The sequence below is a fragment of the Polypterus senegalus genome, chromosome 18, assembly GCF_016835505.1.
Source record: "Polypterus senegalus isolate Bchr_013 chromosome 18, ASM1683550v1, whole genome shotgun sequence".
NCBI lineage: Eukaryota > Metazoa > Chordata > Cladistia > Polypteriformes > Polypteridae > Polypterus > Polypterus senegalus.
In genome coordinates, this window is record NC_053171.1 from 28,711,432 (window position 1) to 28,732,822 (window position 21,391).

The 21,391-nt window shown below is 35.1% G+C and overlaps 1 protein-coding gene across 3 annotated transcripts in view; it reads left to right on the forward strand.

Annotated features, from left to right (window-relative positions):
• Window positions 1-21,391, forward strand: part of tecpr2 (tectonin beta-propeller repeat containing 2) — an 85,154-nt gene that overhangs the window by 21,803 nt on the left and 41,960 nt on the right. For 2 of the 3 annotated variants that reach the window (XM_039741363.1, XM_039741361.1), the window contains exons 6-11: window positions 277-589; window positions 3,326-3,461; window positions 4,522-4,941; window positions 5,116-6,008; window positions 18,205-18,388; window positions 18,729-18,902. In XM_039741363.1, coding sequence (XP_039597297.1) covers window positions 277-589; window positions 3,326-3,461; window positions 4,522-4,941; window positions 5,116-6,008; window positions 18,205-18,388; window positions 18,729-18,902 — 2,120 coding nt within the window. The remainder of the gene's footprint in view (window positions 1-276; window positions 590-3,325; window positions 3,462-4,521; window positions 4,942-5,115; window positions 6,009-18,204; window positions 18,389-18,728; window positions 18,903-21,391) is intronic. The other variant, XM_039741362.1, reaches the window with a different exon arrangement.

The following is a 21,391-nucleotide window of genomic DNA, read 5'->3' on the forward strand; positions in this document are numbered from 1 at the left end:
CCTATTTATGTAAATACCATGACCGCTAAAATCACTTTCTTAGAGATATAGAGTAAACCAGTGGTACGGACTAAACCTGTAACTTTCTGGTGCTATTCCTGCTCCTAATCCTTTGTGCTTCAGTGCCAGTTAAGATAAGTATATGAAAGCAAACCAGAAGCCCTGTAAAGGGAAGTATTTCTGAAAAACCAATCTTGACAGTTCAAAGGTTAGGAAACACTTCTTCACATACTTATGGATTTAATTTCTATAAATATGCTTCATCTCTAATTCCAGCAATGGGAAATTTGGGTGCTGTTTCCAACCGGGACTTTGCAAACGGAGTGATCTTTGCTTATATACTGCAAGGCCTGGTCTTCGCTTGTGGAAGGCAGATGTTAATGGAACAGTTCAGGCCACTCATATTTTGAAAGACCTATTTGCTAATGGAGTGAAACAGTTTGAACTTTATCCTCGCACTGGAACAGGCAGCACAGGAGCTTACCGACCCACAGAGAGACAGCTTGGTTTAATAACATGCTTCCTACATGAAGGGTGGATTGTCAGTTGGAACGAATACAGTGTTTATGTTATTGACACACTGAATCAGGTATGAAGTCTTTTTTTATTTTTTGTTTGTAAAAGGAAGCATTTACATTAAGTTCTTTTATAGAAATAAAGTAGACCATGGCAAGAAGATCATTACTGATGTGGTGTTTTTATTGTGCATTTTCCCTCAGGCATTTACTCAGGTTTTCCAGTAGTACATAAAGACAATTAGTAAAAGATATGGCAGCATCTTTAAAAGTGAAATTTTCTGTGCCTCCCAGTATAATCTAGAACATTATTGCATGTTGTGAAGGAGTAGTTATGCCATTTTATTACAACAACATTTATTTATATAGCACATTTTCATACAACAATGTAGCTCAAAGTGCTTTACTAGAAGACAAAGAGAAAGTTACAAGAAAAGAAAACCAACATTAGGCAATAATATTAAATAATAAGTAACAACAAAACAAGGAAAGGCCAGATAGTTTTTTTTTTTTTTGTTTAATCTGTCCTACAGACTGTTAGACTGGAGGAAAAAAAAAATCTACAGGGGATCTAAGGACAAAAGAACACCCAGCCCTTGCTGTCCATTCTGCCTAACATAAATGTTCCTAAATCAGTTCTCTTTGTTGAGGTGGTAATTTAAGTAAATTAATTACAATTAATTAAAATTATATTAAATTGGTTTAGTTTTTGATAATATTGTAAATTAAGTTCAGTGCATATTAGAGTAAAAGTCAAAAAAGTCTGTTGGCACTCTAAATAGACTGGCAAAATCTCTATAAAATATCTTTACCACTATGAACCAAGGAGAGGTTGTGCAGGATCCTGATTTAACAATAAGCATTTACTTTTCGGGTATTATTTAAAATATGTTGACAATTTCTAAATAAAATAATAAAACACTCCATGAACCACCTTTGGTTCATACTGCAAATTTAAGTCAACAGACAAACACTTCTTCTGGTTATAGCATAATTCCTAGAAGAGAGTGCAATTCCAGGGTAAGAACTTGCAAATTTTGGGAAACCTAGTAAAGTCCATTTTTCCTTACTGAAAGGACTTGAGAGGGTGTTCAAACTGTAAGGGAGGTAGTGCAACCAGATTATTGTAGAGTATGTCAGGATTTGAGAATTAAACTTGGAGTACTGGTGCTTTTAGTACTGTTATTTAATTGGTGAGCCGGTGCAGTGCAGATATTGTTTAAGTATATGTAGTACCTTTTGTATATTTCATCTTCACAAAGTACAGGCTTGATCACATGCTTAGACCAGTGTTTCCCAAACTCAGTCCTGGTGGACCTCTATGGCTGCAGGTTTTTGTTCCAACCAGATTCCTAATCAGTGACAACACCTGATAGCACTGATCTCATTTAATTAGCTGGTATTTTTTTCTTTTATTCAACATTCAGAAAAGCTTAGCAGCATGATTTTTACATTTATAAGATATTTAGAAATATTGATGCTTTTGCTATTCTATCTATCTAATGCTTAACTCTGTTTTGTTGATTTCATTATACTTTGCCCTTTCTCTGTGCAGTTTTCCCCTTTATTGTATCTTAATAATGACAATTATCAACAAGCAGAGCAGACACACAGGCAAACAACACAATAATCAAAAGCCACTACTTTAGACTCAGACTCACTAATTAGTAAAATATGAATTAAACAATTAGAAAACCTAGAAAAGTAGAATGAAAATCAAGATGAAAATACTGTTAAAAAGAAAAAAATACATTATTCCTATATAACTGCTTGGTACTTTTTAATATTTTTTTTTTTTAGCAAACTTAGTTTTCTAATTTCTATATTGTTCCCTAAACACAGAACTTTCAATAAATAGAAATATCCGTTCACTTAATTAGCCCAGGAGTTCAATAAAAAACAGAAGCTGGTTGGAACAAAAACCTGCAGCCACAGGGGTTCACCAGGACCGAGTTTGGGAAACACTGTGCTAGACTGTCATCTAAAAAGTATCAACGGTTAATGAATAAACCATACAACATTTACATGCAAGAAATCCAAAACCAATATTAAACATGCACTATATTCTTTCGAAGTACAGAACCATACAAATATTTAATTTACATACTATATATTTAATGCAGAAGCCCAGACACGTTTGTTGGTGTTTACAGTATAATTAAAGAATGTTACAGGTGAAAATGTGCTTTCAGTGTATTTGAAAATATTCATTGAGATCTTGGATATTGTGCTTTAAAGCACAACTGTTTTTCTTTGTATTCCATTCTTTATCGTGAGGAGCAATATAAAGATGAAAGAATAGTTTAGAAGCCATGTCTTAGCTGTGCTTGAGGCTTTGATGCCATACTCCTTGAAATTATATGCAGGCCATGACTATTCTTTTTTTCTGTAACTAATTGACAAAATTCTCCATAATTCTGGTTGAAGGAAAAAAAATCTGCCATTTTCTAATACACCATTGTCTTATGCTATGTTTATAGTGAGCCCGGAGTCTTGTTGCTATTTCAGTCATACCTCCTAGGGTTTGATGGACATTCTGAGGAACATTTTAAACAATAATTAATCGGTAATTCTTGACAAGTATGATTAAAGTATGCAAAGCGCAGACTTATAGCATTAAGTAATATGTTTCGGTTATGAAAAAACAACCTTAACGCATAGATGTGATATGGATGAGTATAAAAATGACTTAGATTTTATTTGCTATGATGTAGAACTTTTAATTTTTATCTGGCAATTTCAGACTGTTACAGTTAATACTTGCTTGTCTTTAACAAATTTCAAGTAACCGACGTGTTTACATTTTACAGGTTATCATTGGTGGTTTGGAAAGCTCTGGAGATATTGTGTCAATCTCCTGCACTGAAAATGAGATTTTTCTTCTAAAGGGTGACAGGGATATCATCAGGATTTCCAACAGGCCAGAAGGAATAACGTCAATAAGTAGTACTGTATATCATATTCTGTCTGTGGTTTTGTTTTTAATTTGTGTCTAGCAATAACTGTCATTGTCCATTACCAGTTATGAAACTAGAAAACGTGCTCTGTAATCTTGATTTATTCATTGTGTTCCACGTGGCCTGCCAGTAATGAACTGAACATAGGCAGTTTTGTTGGCTTAAGTGGAAGATTAATGCTAAATTTTCAAAAAAGTTTGTTTTCTTTGCAGTTTCAGTGTCTGTTTTCTACAGTTCATTCACTTAACTTGATTTACTAGAAATTATTATTTGATTTATCCCAAGCAGGTAATAATGTGTGAGCTGCATATGCCAGGTGTACCAGTTTCTGCAGGTGCAAAGTGCTTTAGTTTCAGCCAGTATCTCAACTGGAACTGAATTCATTTTGTAAATGGACATGTTTGTTATAAGTTCAATTTCTTGGTAATATTGAGAATCCTGAATTGTTTCTTTCTTTTGATTTTCATTAGCTGCATTTAGAGTATTACTTGCTTCTTGTTAACCACCTGCCAATTAGCAATAATCTGTTGTTTTAAAAAAAAAAAAAAACGCTAACTGCTTATCAATTGATATTGTCAAAAGGGTTGTTCATGACATATTCTGCTTCAATAAAATAATTAGGAAAAAAATAAGAAAATGTGAAAAGAAAAACCAAAGGACTTGGAAGTACTAATCTGATTTAGTGGAAACAATATGGCTCTGGTATTTTTATGGTGATCTTGAAGGAGAAAATCCAATGCTGACCCTTTTCAAATATTGTAGAGTACTAAGAAGCCATTTCATTAATAGTAAGAATTGACCTCTAATTAAGAAACTGGTTGGAGTAAAAACCCATAACCATTTCAGCATTCAAGAAGCTGAATTTGACTTTATTTTTTTGTCTCCTGATTAAAACATTTCCTTGGCTTTTTGTAGTAGTAGCAACTGTTAATGTCTTTTTCACATTCTATAATTAAGATATCATCAACTTTTTAGGCCTTTCTCAGAGCTGATGTTGTCATTTTTGTGTTTTTTCTGTAAATTTTACACAACATTATTCTTTTCTCTAGTGTTAGATTCATTCTCTCAGTCAAGCAGTTTGATTGGCTCCTCCACTTTGAGTCCATCTGGATCTGTAGAGACAGCTCAGCAAATTCGCACCATGCCAATTATATGTGAGTCCATAGATGACAAGCTGAATGAACTTCAAGAAGATTATGGTGAAAAGAATGATATGGAAATGTCTGATTATAAAAATAATAGTAAAGACCCAAATAATGAATTTGTTCAAAAAGGGAACAGTGAGTCCAGAAGCAGAAGCAGCTCGGTAAATTCGTGGGACAGTGCTGTGGGTCTTGGAGCCAATCCAGACCAGTCTGTATCCATAGAAATGTCTTCTGCAAGATTTAGTTCAATTAGCACTGAAGATTTTGACCAAGAGCTGGTAGTGAAGCCTATCAAAGTGAAGAAAAGGCATAGGCGACGGCAAGGTGGGATGTTTTTATGTTCTGTTAACTGTTCACTCAATTTACACATACTCCTTTAATGTAAAATATGGTTGTGTTATTTAATTTTTATTAAAATCTGAACAGTAATAATATTCTATGTCTTTATTTAGTTACAGTGTAAATATTTATTAGATCATCTTTTTCTAATTTTTGTAGACAGCATTAGCCGAAAGTCTGAAAGCAACTACTCTGAAAGCATATTAAATATGGAGCCAACTAGTGATGGGGCCAGCACTCCTGCTAGTGACTTCTTGTCTGATCGGACAAGTCTGCTATACAGCAGTTCTGACCTTCTAATTACTGATTCCCCAGACAGCTTTCTCAGTTCTGATTTACATAGCTTTGCACCAGAGGACACTACCTTGGAAGTCTTTGTTTCAGCCCAGTCATCGGTTTGTGATTCTGCTCCACAAGAGGAGGACAGGGAGGAGGAACACTGTGTGCCTACCAGTATTCACAGTCATAGAAACAATTTGGTGTTTCCTAAGTCTTCTGAAGTTTGCTCTAACATGTTAGAAGGATTTTACAATAACGATGAAAATCGGGAATCTGAAATATCTAGTAATCCTAAAGATACCAATCTTTTGAATGAGAACAAAAATGCATTACTTTCTGACACGGAGTACTGTAACCACGCTGATCATTTTATTAAGGATGTATGTGATGTGGCAGCTTCAGTAGAACCTGGACAAAAAAGAGATGCACACCCTTTGAAAAATGCCTCTTCAGATCCACCTTCTTTGGTTGAATCTGGACCCCCCAGTCTTTCTTTGAACTTAGAAGTGAGCCCAAAGAAGCTCATGCCAGCCTCTGCAAGTGAAACTAAATTTGATCACCCTTTACATGGAATCGTTGGCCCCATATCCCTCACTCCAAAGGCTTGTGATCGAGAGCCACTTTCTGCTTCAAGTGATGACGAGGATATCTATGCACATGGGCTACCAGCTTCTTCATCAGAGTATGGCTTTGCTGATATTCAGAGTCCATTAGACAAACAAAGTGGTCTGAAGTCCAGCTTGGAGGATTCTGCCCTATTACGATCTGATCAGGTACATTGTCTACAGGGATTATTATGAAAATTTTAAAAAGTAAAAAAATACAGCTAATAATGAAGACCATCTACAGTCATGGTTTTATAATACTTGGGAACAATTTGACTTATTTTACTAAAATCTAAAAATACTAACCTTGTGCATGGGAGCATGGACAGTTGAGTGTGGTTTTAAGTAAGTTTTTTATATAGGCTGTTAATTTATAGCTTAGATCTTAAAATAACTGAATGTATAAATCCAAATTAACCAGTGTTACATCTTTACATTTCTTACTCCGACCAGTGCAATACTTCCAAACATATTGCCTAAAACTGTGTGTGTATGTTAATATATAAATATATCCTTTTTAAAGTAGATTAGCCGTTATCCATTGTAGGGATGAAGTGAACCTGAGGTTGACCAAATAGACTGATGTTCCCATTTCACCTAACACTACTGCAGGCACACTCACCTATGCACTACTACTCAGTTAAAAAAGAAAAGGAAAACACAGGATAATTTAATATCAAACCTAAAATACACATTTTTAAGATCTGGTATGCAGAAAAGCAGAAACACAGAGCAAACACCCAAACTCTAGATAAGGGGTGGCGAACTCCAGGCCCAGAGTGCCTCAGTGGCTGCAGGTTTTCATTCTTACCATCTTCTTAATTAGTGACTAGTTTTTACTGCTGATTACTTCTTTTAATTAACTTGACTCAGGCCCCATATTTGTTTCTTTTTCTTTAATTAGCAGCTAAACAATAATGAGACACAAAACAAGCCACCACGTGACCGGCTCCCCTGTGCCCATTACACAATATCTGAAATTAAAGAGTGGTGATGGTCTTGGTAAGGTTGATCTGTCAGGTCACCAAAACATTTTGACGGTGCTCTTAGAAAAAACAGAAAAACAACAGTTTTCAAAATGTGTGCTGTGGCAGAATGAAAGCAGCAACAAGCCATGGAATTAAATAACGGGCTTAATTAATAGCAAGAATTGGCTTTTCATTAAGAAAGTGATTGGAATGAAATTGGTTGGAGTTTGAAGCCCCAGTTTAGCTGGTCATCTGTTGGCTCGTTTCACATCTCATTTCTGCTTGGCTGTCATTTAATGAAGAAAGGAATCAATTCAGAGGGCTGAACTCTTTTAACAGGTCTATTTAAGTGATGGGGAAAAAGTTAATTAGCAGCGAAAACTGGTCACTGATTACTAAAAGTATTAGAATGAAAACCTGTAGCCACTGCTGCACTCCAGGCCTGGAGTTTGCCACCCCTGCTCTAGATGGACAGATTGACACCATTTGATTTTCAATCCCTGTCAACTGATATGTAGGACAGCAGCACAGCCATGCTTCTCTAGTGTTTTTCTTGTCAAGTGTTTTCTTTTTTCAAAGTGTGCCGTATATATTTTAATTAAGGTATACTGCAAATATCTTAACTCCATGTTGACATAGAGGTTTACCTTTAGAGGGTATGCAGCAGCTTTTTATTATGAATGTAAAATCAGGATGTGAAAATGTTTCCAAATTTTTATTTTTAACATTTTTGGACCACAACTTAAATGACATACTTTTGAGGAAAAAAAATCATTGTTTTAATATATACTGTCAAGTTTGAAAATGAGTGTTTATATATATATATATATATATATATATATATATATATATATATATAATCTCATGCTCAACATATGTGTCGAATTAAAATTGACAAAAGATTATTTGAATGTTTGAATAACCAAAGAGAGAATAGTGTTATTGAGATGCTATTGCAGTGGCACTGTAATTTATGACTATAGCTAAAACTTGATTCAGTCATAATCATCTCATGCTTTTAATAAGCATCTCCTTAAATTTATAACTTTGTTGTAGTACTAGGTTGTTGTACCGTGTTAGCCATTATGAATGTAGAGAAAAGCCAAGCAAAATGACACCTTTTATTGGCTAACTAAAAAGATTACAATATTTAAGCTTTCGAGGCAACTCAGGCCCCTTCTTCAGGCACGATCTTGCTTGGCTTTTCTCTAACTTTGTTGTAGAACTGAAAAGAACAATACCATAATACATTGACAGGTATGGATCTCGTGAGCAGCAGTAGCCCAGGAATTTCTGATTATGGATGTTGAATATAACCTTGAATAGTAGCAGGCATGTCTGTTTATCTTTGTGTGACAAGCACAGAGAAAAAAATGCAGTGGGAAACACTGTCTGAAAGAACTTGCTTGGAGGAAATTCGAATGATATGGCTAAAACTAACTTGAGGGTATTTTCTTGTTAACAGGATAATGATGCTGCTTCTTGTTTAAATCTTGCATTTCATCTCTTCGTAAACCATTTTGCATTTTTTTTTCTGAACGTGAAAAATGAATTGAAGAACATACTGTGGGGTATCATGATTTTAGGAAACTTATACTAGTTTTTTCATGTAAAGGAACCAAATAATCTAAAGTTAAGGTAGCATAGTAATTTGCATAGACTAAAGTATTATGTTTCCTGATCACAGACTTGCAATAGTTTTTTTCATTTTTTCCTGAGAAAAAGAAATTGTTTGTAGATGAATATTTCACACAAGTTAAGAAATAACTGATTAGTCATAGGTTTTACCATATGATAATCCTTGTCCCTGTGTTCATATATGGTACATCTTATTATCCCAAAAAATTCAGTCACACTACATGTTATTTCAAAAGATTTACTTTCCTTTGTTTACTTTTATATAATAATCTGAAGTAAGCACTTTGGTTTTTGCATTGTCATATGCTGTGTGATAAGGCTTGTAACTATTGTAAAATAATCAAAATAGACACTTGGTTCCTACGAGTTTACCATGAGCTTATAGGTCTCTACTGTACACTCTACTCTTGGAGAAATTCCTCCCAGACATTGGTAGAATGTGCATATTTAATAGTCCTTTCAAGAATGAGACTTGGATCCATGTCTGTAAAGATGTAAGGCAACAGCCTTACCCTCTGAACCACCATACTACCCTTGTCAAAACAGCATGATTTTTAAAAGTACATAGACGTTTAGCAGTTTTATCACAGAACTAAAATATGTCTGTCTTTATTCCCTGCCTCCTGTGTTCATCCGTTTCATTTGTTACCTATTTAAATACAACTGTTTTTTCATAATCCTGATCTTTCTTCCATTAATAATATTTTTGCTTTTTTTTTATTACTCCTCACTAGTTTAAACCTTTTCTGCCAAATCAAGAGTCTGTGTTAATCGGCTTTTTCAATTGGCTAAAGCGTTCTTTCAAACTAAGAAATATACAAACTAGACAAGAGTAATTTTGAGGGCATGGCGCAAATTACATATGATATAATTTAATTTTTGGAAGTTGTTTTTGTGTGGTTTGATGATGTCCAGGTTTTTACACATTGAAGGAAGGGTCTGAACTAAGGAGGTATTTTTATAGGACATCAAATATTGACTAGCTGGGTAATTATTCTTTTAGATCAACAACCAATTTGTCACAAGGAATTTTTTGGGCTGAGTTATATGCTTAAGTGAATATAAGCATCTGCCAAGCAGGATAAATTCTTCCTAAGATAGTTAAAGGGTGAGTGGTGTGCAGAGCTATTCAGCCTTTAGGTTGCTCCAGCATTTTGCCTTGAAGGCCTGCGTCTTTTTTCTTTCTCTCCGTTTTTCTAACTGTGTCTCCCTCTCTCTAACAGCTTATATTGGTCTTAAGTACTGTACATTGCTTCATCTAAGGATTTTAATACAGTGTTTCCTGTTTTGGTATAGCCTTTTGTCTGTCAACTTCTAAAGACTGGTCAGAAAAATAAGGTACATACGTATGCTAAAGTACAGTGGCAAATGCCAAATCTTTCATGCTCATGCCAGGGTCATTTGACCTAAAATATTCCTAAATTCATCAAGAAACCATTAAAAGACATAGGCTTTTTTTTTAAAGAATTGAAAGTCTTAGCTTTCAGAATTGCATCCTTCAAACTTGCGCTAAACATTATTATTCTATTAATCCATTCTTTGGCCACAGTGCCAGGATAGAGAGGAGTGGTTAAAAGTCCCAAGGTTTGATTTTTGCCTAGAAATTGCAAGTAATTTTAATGAATAGACTGCATAAAAAAATGGGTAATTAAAACAACAAAAACAATTTGGATGCAAGTGTCAGTAGGCTTTGCAACCTAGGAACCAAGTTACCCGGACTATTATATAACATTTTGGTATATTTACTGTTCTGGTGCTGACCTTTCTGATCATTAAATAGGTCATTACAATAGCAATTGACAAGAAAAATTTCGTAATTAATTGCAGAATTATGGTATTTGAGGTTTCTGCTTTCTCTAGCATGATTTGGCTCAAAAACTGCTGAGCATATCGTCATCTCATGGTATTTTTTCATCCAGCCGTTTTAGCTCTAAACCGTCCTCAACAAACTGTCTCACACACACACACACACACACGCATCATCATCATCGAGATATTGATGCTTTGGGTATAGGTGACCCCAAAACGTCAAGATCTGTAGAAAACTTCTGCTGCTCCCCCATAGATGACAGGTTGTGGTGGGGGAGGGCACAGAGCAAAAAACCACGACAGCACCTTTCTACTATTACAGATCATGAGATGCACAAATGTTGGGTTCAGTTTTCGATAGAGGTTAGTGATTTACATAGTGACAACCGTTGAAGTGTACCTGAGGACATTTTTTTTTTTTTTAACTTTATTTATACATTTTGCATTTTACTAAAACACAGCACAATAAAGCAACTGAGTTAAAGGGGAAAATGGGGAAGTTGTGACTGCTTAAATTAAAAACTGTTATCTGAGAACACAACATTATTTTTACAAATCATAACATTGAAATGATGATAGTTTACTCATATTTCACAAATGTTTTGCTTCTGAATTAACCCAGATATAGAATTTTTGCTGAAATTAGTAAATAATTTCTATTTTATTATACAATCACTTCACACATCTATCAGTTAGTGCCATTTTTGTATATTTATTTTGTTGCCGTACATGGAATGACATTGTCTTTGTGCCTGGCTGTATATTTAGTCCAGTTATACAACAGACTTTAATTTGTAAATCTGTTGATCCAAAATACTCCATAGTTAAAGGAATTCTTATTGCAGCCCATTGATGTTTGTTATTGCACACCTGTTAGGAGCTGTCAAATGCAGATACTCTAAGAAAGTAATTTTCAATGGAAGATACGTAATCTTGTTTAGTGAAAATTCTTACTTCACAGTTATGACATTAACATGGCCTACAATTTTGCTGTATGGTATTTTGAAACTTCAAGCTAGGATATACCTTTTTAACTTCAAGTGATCCTTTCTCAGTTGATCTCTCAGTGTAGCTCTGCTTCAGAGAAATATTTCTTTAGGTCATTTAGGTGTAATTTATACAGAATGATGTTCAGGTAACACATACTTTTTGCAGTACCTCATACACCCATTTCAAAAATGAAACGTGTTCCCCAAGAATATCAAATCCTATTGTTCCTTTTGTACTGGTTTTGGTCTCTTTAACTTTGGCAAGGAAATCGCTTGTTTGGCATACATAGTTGTTCAGTTCATGGTCCACTATTTAAAGGGGTACCCAATTCTGGTCCTGGAGATATGCAGTGGTTGCAAATTTTTGTTACCAAAATTTCCTCCTATTTCACGTGCCTAGGATCATTACTCTGTTGTGGTGGAAGTGGAGGGGGGGGTGTGGGAGGATAGTTCTTTTGTGTGCCTCTGTGATACTTAAAAATAGGTTAGCTGTGAATTTGTGCTCCTGATAGGAACACACAAGGCAATAAGTGAACAGTCCATAGTCTCTGTGCAGTGCCAGGAGCATGCATAGATTGGACCACTTCTTGAGTGCAGCTGGAGTTGGGTTCAGTGGACAAAATGATTGCCACCCTTTAACTTCAAGTTCCATAGAGAACAGTTTTTGACATATGTATGCACTGTAATCACTCAGGGGCGCCACTGAACCCCAAACCACAGACACAGTAATACCAAACACAATTCCAGTTTCAAATGATTATTATTTCATAGAACACCAGCAAAATACACTATTCGTAATTCTCTCCTTCCTCCTGCCCCCCAAATCTGACTTGATTTAAGAGAGGTGACTGGTTCTGTTTTAAACTGGATCTAGGAACTGCTTCCGGTCTCCTACCCAAGTCATCAGGAGCACTTCCAGGTAATGAGCAAATCAGGTCAACCCGACAGGGTTGCATTTCCAGACTCCAAATCCTATGCCACCCTATGGGTGTCCTGATCGGGTTTAGCCCTGAGGAACTCTGCTACCTATCCTTTTGGGGAGTAAACTCCTCTTGGCATGCTTATTCATCTGGTCCTTCCATTATGGCCTCTGGCTGGGTATGAATTCTTGTTTCATCCCGGCCTGGGTAACTGTCTTGCCTCTCTGGCACCTTCAGTAACAAAGAGCTGTTCATACTGTTTGAACCTTTCAGAGATATTGGAGTTGGTGTCCAAAATGGTACAAACCACCTATTGAGCCTATTGTCCTACAGCGAGGCTTCATCCTTCTCGTGAGGAGTGATGGAGATACCTGTTGGAGCATGACTGGGAGAAGAACAATCTACCTGATTTGAATCTGAGCAGTAAATTGTTACTGTACTTATGAGCATTCTTGTGTTTGAACATCTATAGACAATCCATGACTAGCACATATGTGTAGCTAATAACAGAATACCTTTGGGTCAAATGTCATTGATTGATTTTGTAGTTGTTTCATTACATTAGTGGCTATATATTCTGGACGCTCTGTTAAGACAGTTGCTGAGCAGTCAATTTATCACCTCATTTTGGTAAATGTTGTAAACAGACAGAGCATCTACTTAACAGACCTGGAACACCCATGTGGGTAGTGTGGGTATGCTGAGAATGACTAGTAGATACCACTGTTTAGGATTAGTTAAACTATAATCTTTGGAAGAGTCGCTTCTGCATCGCTATAAATGTCAGGTATACAGTCAAAATAAGCCCTGTTCATGATCTTAGTATTGGAGGTACCTGCAAGAAGCTTTTAGTGCAGGCCAGTAATAAGAGAAGATGTCAATGTGGTGAAATAGACCTTCTGTGCAGTGTTAAAATGAGAAGTTCTAGAGTGCCTGAGACCAACCGTAAAGGATAAAAGCAGTGGCTAAAGTACTGGCCAAAATGAAAGCTCTGGTTTGGGTATAGTGTTTTGAGGCCATGGAGAAAGACTTTTGGATGTGTTTGAAGAGGTCCTAGTAAAACTATTGGGTGTCTTGGGAAAGATGTACAGGAGTTCATGCTAGCTATGCTCTGCAAGAATGGGGAAATGATACTGTTAATGCTGGATGTTGTGTAGAGGTGGAAGGAATACTTGGAGGATGTCATAAAGCTAATAAATATTCTGTCATTGGAGAAGGCAGTGCGAGAGGTATTGGCTTGTGGCCCCAACTCCAGCTTGAATGAGATCTGACCAGATAATGGGACAACTGTTTTGTTTTTTTTTTTTGTGTTTTTTTTTTTCTTGTAGATAGATCAGTGATGGGGAATTGGAACAGTCTGTTTACATTTTCTTTTTAGACATTGAAAAAGTCTTTGGCCTCATATCCTATGTGACTTCACTAAAGATGTACATGGTCTCCTGTGCTGTCCATGATTTGCATATCAAAATCTACGGTCATTTTCCTCCCCCTTTTTTTTTTTTTTGTTTGAAGGTAAGAATGAGCAGCTGCCTCATGTGAAAAGAGTACTTGTTCATGAATAGGGGTAAACATGATTGGGAGACTGACCACAAATTACCAGGCTAGCAGAAGTTTGCAGGCATTGTGCCAGACCAAACTGGTCCGTCTACAATGTTCTTGTCACTAGGTAGTAGGGGAAAAAAAAGCTTAAAGACTAAAGGTCTTCTTTGTTTCCAGACATCTTATTGTCCATTCACTAATTTAATGTATTTATCCAGTTTAACTCAGAATTCGAGAAACTAGTACATACCAGGGCATTAGGCAAAGACAAGAACCACATACACACCTACACTCATGTACATCAAGTCGGTTTGCAGTTGTCAGTCCACCTAACCTTTGTGTCTTTGGTATATGGAAGTTAAACAGGTATGCACAAGGACTAGCCAGGGATTTCAGCCAGTATCCCTGTAGCTTTAGGGCAGTGATGATCAGTGTGTCATGCCCAGTAATGTCTATATCATTTAACCTTTAAGCATCATGCTGTTATGAGCTTCCATGAGGACATTTTTCATTGTTATTTAAATTCGAGTCTCTTGTATTATACTCAATATTTTGATTGCTTCTAATTAAGCTCTTGGTTTTATTGCCTGGCTTTTTTCAGTGCTCTCCTTTTGCAACCAGAAATTTACTAAACTGTGTCTTTTGAATTTTTACATTATTAATACACCAAAAATGAAAATTGGTAAACCACAGACAAAGGTGTAAATGACAAAAACTAGGACTAGAACTGAACATGGCAGTTTTAAAGGGTTTCACTGACCACAGTTGTTTTAAGCCTTCTGCTTTGTTAATTTTTTAATAGTTAATTTATTAATTTAAATTGGGTAAACTGCTTTATGTGGTCCTTTTTATGCATTGAAAATCTGTTCTTCAATAAAGATTCCAACCAGCATTGGAAAGAATTGAGGACAAAGGGTAAAACTACCCCCAAATTAAACAGTTTTCCCACTCAAACACAGGGAAAGGGATTTAAAAAATCCTCTAAATTATGGTATAATATGAGTACTAATTTAACATGCAGTACTGTTGCTAATACATTGAAGCTTGGCATTAGCATTAGGTTTCCATCTAATGTTCATATATATAATTTTTTTTTTAACCATGCCTTTACGTGCTAACTACATAAATGCTGTCATTCTGGCTGTTCACTGTTAAATAGACTAATCCACCAATCATTGAAGTATAGATGGTACATTGGCTCAAGATTTCAAAAATGTGCTGATAAAATAGCTCCTGTATAAATCAAAGTTTGCCAGATTTTCCTAACAGAAGCATCATTGCTGCTGCTGATTTCATGAACAATACCAAAAGCATAAAAAAGCATGGCTTGTCAATTGAGCAAGTATTACATTTCTACATATGATGAGTAATGGTTAATCTAGCTGACAATGTTTTATGAATGGGTTGATTTAGGAAATGATAGGCTGCCTAATGTTCGCTAAAAGGATACGTTACCACTCCAGGTTGGAAATTTATTATTAGGTCTCAAGGTGTAGCCCATGTGGTCTGCAAAGCTGCAGTTTTATCAGAGCAAAGTGATTTTTAAAATTAGATATGTTGGTCTATTATTTAGGTTTTTGTTTATCAACACAGATTGAAAAATGACTGACTGACTGACAAACAGGGTGCTTTCCCACGTCCGTGCTATGAAATTAACTGAAGTTCATGAGGAACATGTCTGAAACTGCCATCCCAAAGCATATCATTAACCTTCCACACATGGACACATTGGGAGGATTCACAATGAGACAACAGGATTAATGAACAAAAACAAGTGAGAACTTTATTAATTAAATAAAGGAAAGCATTGTCACACTTCCTTCACAACATTTTACATACAAGCAAGTGCACTTGCTATCAGCCACAATCTGGTTTACTATAATTATTTTGTAAGCAGTACATTGCAATGCTACTGGTAGTGTATGTACATGCCATGGCAAATGATACAGAAAGGTCTTCCAGTTTAGTCCAGAGGGCCTGCAGTGGTTGCTGGTTTTTCTTTCATCACAATTTTTTTAATATGAAGCCAATTACTGCTGTTGAAGCTGTTTTTTCTCAAGTCATATTTTTGTGTTGTATTTTAGTTAACTAGTTTGTTAAAATTCCCAACCCTTAACTGCTTCTTTTAGTCAGAAATGGCTGCATTTTCGGTTTTAATTGTTTCTTGTTTTCTTACCCATCTCCCAATTAACAGTGACATACAAATGACAAAGGGAGCAGAAATTCATCATATAACTCGGAGGTTCTCAAGTGTAGTCCTGGTACCCACTGTGACAGCAGGTTTTTCTTTTAACCAATTTCTGCTTTTAATTGGACCCCTACCTTAATTGGACAAGCTGTTTATTTTTAGTGTTTCCATATTTTGGTATCGTTTCACAATTTACAAAACTGGTTTTGCGGATTTTTTTATCGGAATGTACTAAACATTTACTATATGTACATTACTTGGGGATAATTTTTTTCTCCTTAGTTTTAAGATTTTCAGTATTGTCACCACAATTTTCATTCCACTTTTCCTGCTGTTGTAGTGGTTTAGATCATTTATCAATGAGCACAGTAGCAGCCTTTCTTTTTTCATTTGTCCTGGTGTCCCTGTTCTTCCTGTTTAATTATCATTGTTAGATTAGAATTTAAGGAGCATACACTACAGAAAATAAGCCAAATTAATAACAAAATGATAAACAAAGAGCTGCACATTTTAAGACTTTGACAACATGCAGAGTTTTAGACTACCTATAAATTAAACACTTGCACCAATGTACTTTTCTGAATGCAGATCATTTAGAGGTAACAAGAGTCACTGGTTGTGAAATTGATTGATCAGTATTGGCTTCTGTTTATGCAATTGGGGAGGAACAAAAGCTTGTGACTGCTGCCCTCTGTGACCAAAGCAGAGGAGCTTTATTCATAGAGTAACGCCTTTTACTTCAGCAGTGGAGCTCTGCTCTTGTTCACTGCTTGTGATGAATCCCTTTGTTTCTCTTGCTCAACATTGTTCTTCAAACTTGGGCTATGTCTGCACTGCTACTTTTTCACACATTAGTTTTTGCCTTTGTCCGACACTTCCCCAGTATTTTAAACTCCCAAAAGTGGAGACTTTATATTCTGAAAATGCAGCCTTGGCATTGTAATGTGAACATGTAGAGTTTTAAAAATGCAGACTCTACCTTTCTGAATTGTTTGTGCTTAGTCTGTGGCTCTTCCCTGATTGGATCCTGCTTATTACAATATCTCAGTCCCTGACTGATCACCCTTCACAGAAGAATATCATATTCCAACATAGTTAATATAGACAAGTTTATTTTGATGACACTTTTTATGTTGCCTACATGTATATATTGTTTTATACAGTTTGAATGCTGCATAAGTGTGCAAAAGGCAAATATACATGTCACTAAAGTTTTAAGATTACAGTAAATTTTGAGGCAAGCAAGGATTTTTCTGCCAATGGGTTCATGCACAGTGTAGACAAGTATCTACGTCACATGCGTTTCCAGTTGTTTTGTGAGGATGGAGATACTTTAGTAAATGATAGGAGAACGGAGATTGTTTAAGTTTAAAAATGCTATTTTTAAATGAAAAAGTAGTAGTGTGCATAAAGGCTTAGTCCCTCTTCGGTAAAAACCTTATCTGTCACTTTGCAGGTCTCTTCTTTAAAGTCACTTTCATGTCAGCCTGGAGAGTACACCTGTAGCCTTTGTAGTCCTTTAACTCCATGTAGTCATGTGTGACAATTCTACTGCACCAGACTGGTCACACTTCCTGATGTTATACTATATTTATGGGTTGTGGGGTTTCTAAGCATAACTAGCTAAAAGTGGGGCTGTGAAACACGAATACATTAAAAATGTATGTTTTACATACATAATACACAAATACTTTTAGTTATTTAAATGTGGAAATTATAACTTGAAATTACACTAAAGAGTGTTGGTGGTAGATAATCCAATGCATCCTTGACTTTAGCCAATTGGTCATTGCTCCGAAACACTTTTAAGTACCACTAACCTATATAAAACATTTCCTTTTTATTGTATTAATAGATTTCTTATGCTTGACTTTTTAATGAGAAAGGAAAATGAATCTATACACAACTTAATTTGTATTTTGTTCTACTGTTGATTAGACTGACTAGTTGATTTCACTGTTCTGATAAGATAAAATGTTGTTTTACCTATTTTTGTAAAATTATCTTATTTGTTTATAAAATGACCCTACATTTGCGTTAGTGGTTGTGAACATGATCACTTAAAAACAAAATTACCAGCCCTCTTTCCAACTGTGTAGTGTATCTTTGACTGTTGAGAAAAGAAAGTAAGGCAGGGTCTGATATATTGGTTACTAAATGTTTTTTACTGTTGTATAAGGGCTTTCTGGTTTTAAATCACTTAAGGTTCTCTTTCATGTTTTATATTCAGCAGTGAAGTTCACAAATATTTACCCTAATATATTCTGAATATTGTCTTCCTTTTTGTCACATTTTCTGAATTGCCTTATTTAGTTTGCAGAGAGCTGGATGAGATACTCTGGTCCTGGACATGGAATTCTGAGTTTGGTGGTCTCTGAAAAGTATGTGTGGTGTCTGGATTTTAAAGGGTGTTTGTTCTGCAGTGCCATGCCAAGTTCTGGTCTTCGTTGGCAGAAGTTTGAGGACAATGTCCAGCAGGTGGCAGTGTCTCCCTCAGGTAAACCATAATCCCTTTATAGCTAAAAATGACCAGAGGGAAGGGGCATCTTTTCTTTAATGCCCTAACTTTAAATGTTCTTTAAGCCAAATTAAACATTTTAAATGCATTTGTCGGAGGTAAAGGCCTGGTGAGGTTATTTAAATGTCAGTTTTTCTGTCTTCATTTAAACTTTAACTAGAAGTGTAGACATTCTTTTTTTTTTTTTAAGTAGTTTACAGGAATGCATATGCTGTTCCACCTTATGGTTGGGTTGCTTTTTTGTCTCAATTATGTCTGTAGTACACCATATCAAAGACCTATAAAACATTATTAACGTTATACTATTACTTGTGTGTAGGTGCACTGCTTTGGAAGATAGAACAGAGAACAAACAAGGCTTTTGCATGTGCAAAAGTATCAATCAAGGGCAAGCGGCATTGGTATGAAGCACTTCCACAGACCTCTTTTGTTGCACTGAGCAATGATGCTGCCTGGATTATCCGTACTAACGGTGATCTTTACCTCCAGTCAGGTATGATAGTCGCTGAATTTAGTAATGGTATCATATTGTGACAGGTGTTTGCAGTGGGATACCATTTAATGCAAATCAAGTACTCTTTAGCACACAATGTGTTTATTAAAAATTGTCATTGAAATGGTAAGCTGTTTAAAGTTCTTGTTAGAAATAGCAATTGTGGGTCCTTCTGAAGCAGTCATTCTCAGCCTTTTTGGCCTCCGGACCCAGTTTTAGCAGCGTTAGGACAACCCCAGGTTTTTCATACTTACACTATGAAAAACATGAATTTCACAGTTTTACAGACTGAACCATTTATAGGTATACAGTAACTAAAGATTTTAATACATCCATGTTAATCTATATCACCCTATTAGTCCTCTTTTTGAGCCCGCATATTATGATTGAAGTGTCATGCAGGGTTTAGTGCCTATTCCAATAGCATTTTACACAAGGAAACACATCACTAATTGTAAGTTTATTTCAGCTGTTAGCAGTTAAACAAACTCACTAATATACCTCCGAACAGTACAGAAGTAAGTAAAACAATATTTTATATTGTTTTTCAGAATAAGCACCTTCACAAATTAATGTATGAATTCATGTACTGTTGCAAATAAATGCAACAAAGAAAAATCATCATCACAAAGTTATTTGTTTTGTTTAAGTTTTGAATTAATTTTATATGAAAAGGGCAAAGATAACACTAAGGTAACAGAGTTTACTTTTGTTTGGTTTCCTTGCTGACCTAATCAATGGCCATTATGTTGATTATCTATGCAGAATGTTGTCCATTTAGAAGATACACTAGTTTCTTTTTAATAGCTTTATTTTCTGTATTATCATTTTCTGTAACCAGTGCATATTTTGGTTAGTTTCTGGTTCAGGGTAACTGATATTAACTTGTCTTGGCAAAAGTGACTAATAGAAATGATTATTTCATGTTTATTCAAAAATCTAATTTTACTTATCAAGAGATAGAGGCACTGAGCATGTCTGAGTTTCCACCCTATACCTTGCAGTGTTTTCCAAAGCATGTTCCTAAAGAATAGCTTGACTCTTTCCAAATATTCCCACTCGGGAAAGCATAATCATCTTTATTTTCAATTATCATATACAGTATAAAAAAACAAACAAAACCACAAATAATAGTATTGGTTATACAGTTCAGAATTATTTAATTTACATGTCATGAACGAATTTTGACTTGGCAGAATTTTGAGTTACATTTTCATTTAATTCATTACATTTGGAAAAGGTGAATAGAGAGATTAGAATTTTAATATATCTTATAAAATGTAAATGTTATGCAGGTTTAGTAGATTTTAGTTATAAATTGTACTCAAATTCTATCACCTTTTTCCTTTTTTTTGGTCAGAATAGTTAAGATAATAAATATTTTAATGGAATTGTACAACAGATAGGGATTCTCCAATCAGGTTTTGTAAGGCTGATACTGATCACAGATTTCATGTTCTTTGATTGGCCAATTCCTACATCATTTTTTTCCTCCCTTTGTCCATTTTAAATAAACTTTTTTTGCACTAAGCTCCTGCATAACCTAACTCATAGAAGTGTTATGTCCTATATTAAAGTTTTAACGTTTCTTTTTTTTGTTAACAAAATAAAATGTTGTAGGCTTACTGTTCAGTGACCATAAAATACTAAAATAGATCAAATTTCCTTACAATACATACTTTAATACAATAGATACAAAAATATTTACCCATGATACATATGGCATAAAAGAAAATGATTCTCATAATTTCAATCTGTCATTGTTTAAAATTCAAATTGTAATTTACTACTTGTGATTAAAATTCTTATGTATATTCTCACACAATCAATTGATATTGGCAATTAAGCACTGATTAAATGTAAATACATGTACTACATTTATACTGGTGTGTTTTTTCTTTTTGTATCAGGTAGACTTGCATAATTCTTGAAGTATAAATATGGATTACCATTTTACTTATGTAGTACTTTTTTCTTAACAAAACATATGCTGTATGACACACAGCAACAAATAATAAACACTGTACAAATCTTTAAAAAAAAGAGCCTATTATTTACTAAGCAGCAATTTTAAGTTTGTCATTATCTTTCCTTAATCCAATTCAAAATTTAAACTGCTGTGCTGAAAACGTGCCCATTGTCCAATCTCAAACAGTGCCCATTTTAATTTAAAGGACAAAATTAAAAGGTCGGAATTCATTTAAAGTAGCTTTTATTGCCATTTGTCTAGTAGCACCGGATGACTTATCCAATTCCTTTTTCTCAGTTTATTACTCTCTTTCTTTAACGTGAAGGCTAATATTCCAATTGCCTCTCACTTTCTGATAAAACAAGCTTCCACTCACTGCTGTTTGTTTACACTTATGGAAGTTTTCTGGTTTAAAAAAAGAAAAAAAAAAAAGTTGCATGTTGGCTCAACTACATAATACCATGTGTAAAGGAACACCACAACTAAATTAGCGTACAGCTTCGAAAAGGAGGAGCTGAAA